General features: G+C 50.7%; 2 protein-coding genes and 1 non-coding gene across 3 annotated transcripts; 1 reads left to right on the top strand and 2 right to left on the bottom strand.

The window, feature by feature from the left end:
- Positions 1-332: 332 nt before the first annotated feature.
- H257_18740 (hypothetical protein) lies at positions 333-761 on the bottom strand (the record flags this gene model as incomplete). The annotated part of the gene is made up of 1 exon (XM_009847861.1): positions 333-761. The coding sequence occupies one exon, from the start codon at positions 759-761 to the stop codon at positions 333-335; it is 429 nt and encodes a 142-aa protein (XP_009846163.1).
- Positions 762-820: 59 nt separating this feature from the next.
- H257_18739 (hypothetical protein) lies at positions 821-2435 on the bottom strand (the record flags this gene model as incomplete). The annotated part of the gene is made up of 2 exons (XM_009847860.1): positions 821-990; positions 1640-2435. 2 exons carry the CDS (start codon positions 2433-2435, stop codon positions 821-823), a joined length of 966 nt encoding a protein of 321 aa, XP_009846162.1.
- Positions 2436-2570: 135 nt separating this feature from the next.
- H257_18738 lies at positions 2571-2642 on the top strand. The gene has a single exon. It is a non-coding gene; the product is annotated as a tRNA-Pro (tRNA).
- The last annotated feature ends 2596 nt before the right edge of the window (positions 2643-5238 follow it).

Genomic DNA, 5238 nt, shown 5'->3' with positions numbered 1-5238 from the left:
AAAAGGAAACTGGCCAATCAAAGCACAGTATTCGAGGAAAATTCAACAACATCAAATATACGGTGTTGTTGAAGCTGCCTTTCGGCAGGACCATAATTTCGCCGACAACAGTTATGGACATGGACGTTCATTCCTATCGTATGTACTTTTCTTTTACTGTATCCCTTGCCACCATCCGATTGTTGATTACCCTGGGCTACGCAGTGTATGCCAACAATTCGGATGTAATACAATTCCCTTTTTAAGTACCTTGATGCGCGCCGCATCACTCGAGATTCTATCTCACCACATGTGTTGACAGGTGGCGTCTGTTCTGTGGTTTTCAGCAAAACTTATGTGGCAGGAATGTGAACTCTGTCAAGGGCTACCACCTGGCACTCCATGTCCGGCGAGTCCAGAATGTCAGCTATGAAGCAGTAACGCCGCCCTTTGTGGTTTTCCTTGCGTTGAACATCCAGGTCGTCGCTGGGGTCGAATAAGCTGTCGTTGTGGCGCTTGTAATGCTGGTGGATGAATGACTCATCCAGGTACACAACGCTGGCATTCGGAGATGCACACACAACTGGATGCATCACCTTGACGTACGAGTCCCGAGCAAGCACGTTGGACTTGGACAAATGGTAGCTGGATGAGCCGGCCTTCTTCCCACGCCTGTAGCCCTGACGTTTCAAAATGCGTTGAACAGACCGCACGGCTGCCCAGGTCAGTGCCTTGTTGTTGAGATCAACTTCCATGACATCCATCTCGTTCAAATAGGTCATCACATCGACAGCTGTCGTTCGTGTGCGCGTGGCACGGCGATCACGTACGAACTCCTGGACTAGTGCAACGTTTTCAGTTGTGCGTGGGACCCGTGATGGGTGAGTTGACCTGTTGGCAGCAGGTTGAGCCTGGGTGACTGTTCCATAGTTGCAGTACTCGTTCCACACACCACGCACAACAGCAATGGACGCGGCCGTGCCATCTTGACGAACGTCATGAAATCCTTTGCTGTAGTATCCATCGAGTGGTGAGTGAATGAATAAATGAAAGTGCTGCCACGAAGCCATAGCTTTGAAACCATTGCTATGAATACATGTAACCACTGCAATGGCGCAACATTCATGAAACTACTGGTATGTTTAGTCTTGGCAGTGAATGGAAAGTGGAAGGTACTGTGAGTCCTTGATAAACTAAACCTTTCGAATCTAATACTCAAAATCGCTGTTACAGGTTATATGATGACAAGGTCAAAATCAGCCTAAGTTTAGTATGGTAATATTTTGAAGGATATTCGTTTCCAGAGAGTTTCGATTACACAGGTGGATTTATCATATTTTGCATCTCACATCGAAAGTCTCATACAATTCTGAGTTCATAGGCAAAAATACAGACATAAACTCTATTCGTTGCTGTCGGCCACTGTTAGCACTTGAAGATTGTGGTTGAAAGGATAGTCAAATTTACCAAGTATAAATACTAACAGGGCGCCAGATCCCGAAATTTCACAGTTCGAAGACACCAACAATGCCCACATCAACGGAGCCATAGCAGCACACCGCCTGGTACGATTGACTACACTTCCCTTCAGCACAACCATCTTAACATACACATGGGCCTTCAATGATCGATGCTTGGCCTCCCAAGACCCCTCAAGTACGAAGACTGCCGCCCCCGCTATGGAACGAAGGTTGGAGGTGGGCAAAACGGCAGTTCACAGGGAGCATGCGGAACAGTAGGCGTAGCCACACATCACCCTGCACCGGGGGAGGAATCCGACATGTCCGCCTGACACGCTTGACATAGCTGTGGATAGCCGCAGTAGTCGCACGGGCTGTGCTGGACATGGGGTGGTGTCCCTCATGGATGGGGGCATGGTGTACGGGGGCATCCTTAGCCAGGCCATAGAATGGGTGTCGGGCCGTGGGGGGGGCTGGGGTGGCCGGGGGAGGCGGCTGGTTGAGCCCCAGGACGTTGGTATGGACACAGGTGAGGTGGTTGTAAAGCATCCCGGATCGGCACACAGTCGCCCATTGCATGCGTCCATCCATGCCAATCTCCACTTGGGCAGCTGGGTTTCGATCAGACATCATCGCCATGAACTCTGCACGAGTCGGCCATCGACCATGCACAGCGACGATGTCAGCTAGACAGCGTAGCTGGTTGAGTGCACCATGGCTACACCATCGACGAGTGGTGGGCGAGTTGACGATGCTGGCAGCACATTTCCCATTCGACATGGACCGCTCGAATGTTGTAAGCCACACTGGGAGACTCATAATAGTCGCGCTGAAGTGGGGCAGCTGAATGCGACCATCCATCAGTGTAGCCGACCATTGTCTCCACACATTAATCCACAGAGAATGGAGTTCCCACAGCATGAGCCACTTCGACTTGTGGTGCGGGTGGTAGAGCAGGAAGTCGAATGGGTTGGATGCACGGTGGAGCCAACCCATGTACCTCTCAAACTGCCGTAACACGAGTGGCTTCCATAACGGTCGGAGTAGAATACTCCCACATGTGGATATTTCGGACATGAAGTTTGTAAATGGTCGGTTTAAAGGATTTCATCTGAAGTGTAAAAGTGCCCTACAGTAATGGTCTATCGGTATGATTCCTGCTGCGGGTGCAGGAGGTCCCGGGTTCGATCCCCGGTTGGGGCCGCACTTTTATATATTCTTGGCTTCTTTTGCGTTGGATTTGCTACTCGCCTCCTTTTTAATCCAAGGAGGTTCCATTAACTTGGAGGTCTCTGGAGAAGCGAAAGAACACGTATTCATGGAGTACGATTTCACTCAAAAATATGCATCGAATACAGTTTTCATTCAGCGTAAACATGAAGCACCGTTAGTCTAAGTGTCACAGGGCATTCATTAATCATTTAGTAACGTAATCTTCCTGAGTAGTCTCAACCCAGTCCTGGTTGCCAAGTAGCAGTGCCACAACAGCTGATCAGAGCAGAAGGAAGGGGGTGATGGAGGGCCAATGCAGCCTCGGCGAACGTAGTGGGCCTCAAACGAGGTGGAGAGGGTAACATCCGTGAGCATGATGCAACGATGCAACAGGAATTCGTGGCGGTTGTGGACTCGTGCATGCGTGGGTAAAAAACGAGTCGAGGTCGATGATATTTTGTCAGATAAACTGGACACCTCTCAATCTCTATGTACTGTATAACAGGAAAACAGCGCATATTCTGCAGTTTCGACAGCACCGCAGGAGTGAACACACATCATCGATGTTGCGTCGATACTTGGCGATACGGAAAGCGTGAATTATCGGAGCATTGGCAGAACTACACGGAGCCACACGTCGGAATGAACTGGGGTCAGCAGGGCAAATGCACGACGGATTTTTCGCATGTAGCTACGAGCCAAGGAGTAGCTGGTTCGAGTGCGCGATTGAGTAGGATGCTCGAGGTATTAGGAAGGGCCATGGAACGACATCCGTTTGATGATATCAGTGGTCAGAGTTCTAAGGGTTACACGTTGTCGTTGATGATGGATCGGAATGCATGCTGGGTGGATTGTGCAGTCACACAGGGAACATCATAGCAAACATTCAAGCGGGTTCGGGGGTAAGGTCAAATTGCAACCGTAGCTGGTATATCGAGACGGACATTTCGTTCTTGTTGGAGCACACGTGGTCGTGAAATGAGTTGAAGGGGGGCCAAAGCCGCCATGTCCAACATGAAGTAGGTCCCCAAGGCTTCTAAATCCATTGGGCACTCCTTGTAGTGCCCACTGTCAGGTGGTTGGCTCTTTGGTCGCGATGGTGGCGACGTCATCGCCCGTTGGGTTCAAGAAGTGGGGATACAGTACGTGGTACGCCACACAGATATGGATAGATATAACATCAAAGCTGGTGGGAATTGGCATACGGTGGGACAAAGACATCTTTGACCATGAGGCCCACACGGCCCTCCACAGTGGGTGTAGCACCGACATGTCGTGCCGTGCAGCCAAGTCATGTGGTCGCAGCCACAAAAAGTCGAACGGGTGTGATGCGCGGAACAACTGGCCGAGACACGAGGCAAATTGCTGTCAAACTAGCCGGAACCATGGTGATTGCGGAGCAGTGAGCATCAGTTGTTGTAGTAGACGGAGCCGTTGGTCTCTAATAGAGGAGGATATGTGGGGTATCCCCAACCCCAAAGCACGATTGTACAACCACATCGGACGCAGGAGGGGATGGAAAACTGGTGTGACGAGGGATTTGATGCCAAGAACGAATTTGTTGAGCGTGCGTTGATTTGATCATGGGGTCAGGGATGACCGTCACCCCTGTAACGTGCCAGATGGTCGACAGGATTATAGATGTGGCCAGGGTTTTGCTCCCTGGATAGTGCGTTCCCGACACAACTACGCAGCAAAGCAGTTGAGCGGTTGAGGAACATGTCGTTGACATACAGGCGTCTCACGAGGCAGGCATATTGTGGTCAACAAAGGAGCCAAGGAACTTGATGGGGGACTGTGTCGGAAACGACAATCAACGGAGCACTAGGACGGCCAACAAGCTCCTCGTGGGCGTTGAGTGTAAGGGTAATTCACTTCGACAGATTGAGGCTAGTCCCTGACACTTCGCAGAACTGTGCAACGATGGTACTAACTTGGTAGTCGGCCGACTGGAGGAAATTTGACAGGATGTCGAGTCATCGGCAAAAACACCCCGATCAGGGGTGCGCGGTCGTGCAGCTGGATGCCCAGGTGAGGTGCGGCATGGAGCATGTCGCCAAGTGGCTCGATGTAGAGTCGAACAGCAGGCACGATGGGGGGCAGCTTTGCTTAACCCCGCGATTGAGTTTGATAGTGGGACCCAGTGAGCAGTTCAGGAGCAGTTGGCGCGAGGTATTTTGTAGACCATGTAGGGAGTTGATAACGCAGAGGAAATTGTAAAACTGATTGATTGGCGTTATCTACATCTACATGCATGACTACTCTGACTATACTATATCTAATGCTTTACATACGTGCGCTCTGCAGAAGGAACTTCTGGTGTCCATGGTTGAGCACGCCGCACGCCAATCGAGCTTGGTCGTAAACTGACGTCAACAGTGACGTCTGTTCTGATTGGTCGATAACCCTATGACGCCACTGGAGTGACGTTGCTACATTCTCCCCCGGTTATCGATTTCGCCGCTTATATCTTCGCTCGCAGATCTTGAACCAGGCGCTTGAAATGGGAAACATGTTTGATGTCCCGCTCAAGTTCCCAGGTCGCTTCATAATCGGGCAAGCCATGCCACTTGACGAGGTACTCTTT

Source organism: Aphanomyces astaci, assembly GCF_000520075.1.
Source record: "Aphanomyces astaci strain APO3 unplaced genomic scaffold supercont1.208, whole genome shotgun sequence".
Lineage (NCBI taxonomy): Eukaryota > Oomycota > Saprolegniomycetes > Saprolegniales > Verrucalvaceae > Aphanomyces > Aphanomyces astaci.
Note: the sequence above shows the minus strand (reverse complement) of the source record. Positions and strands in the feature narration are given on the sequence as shown.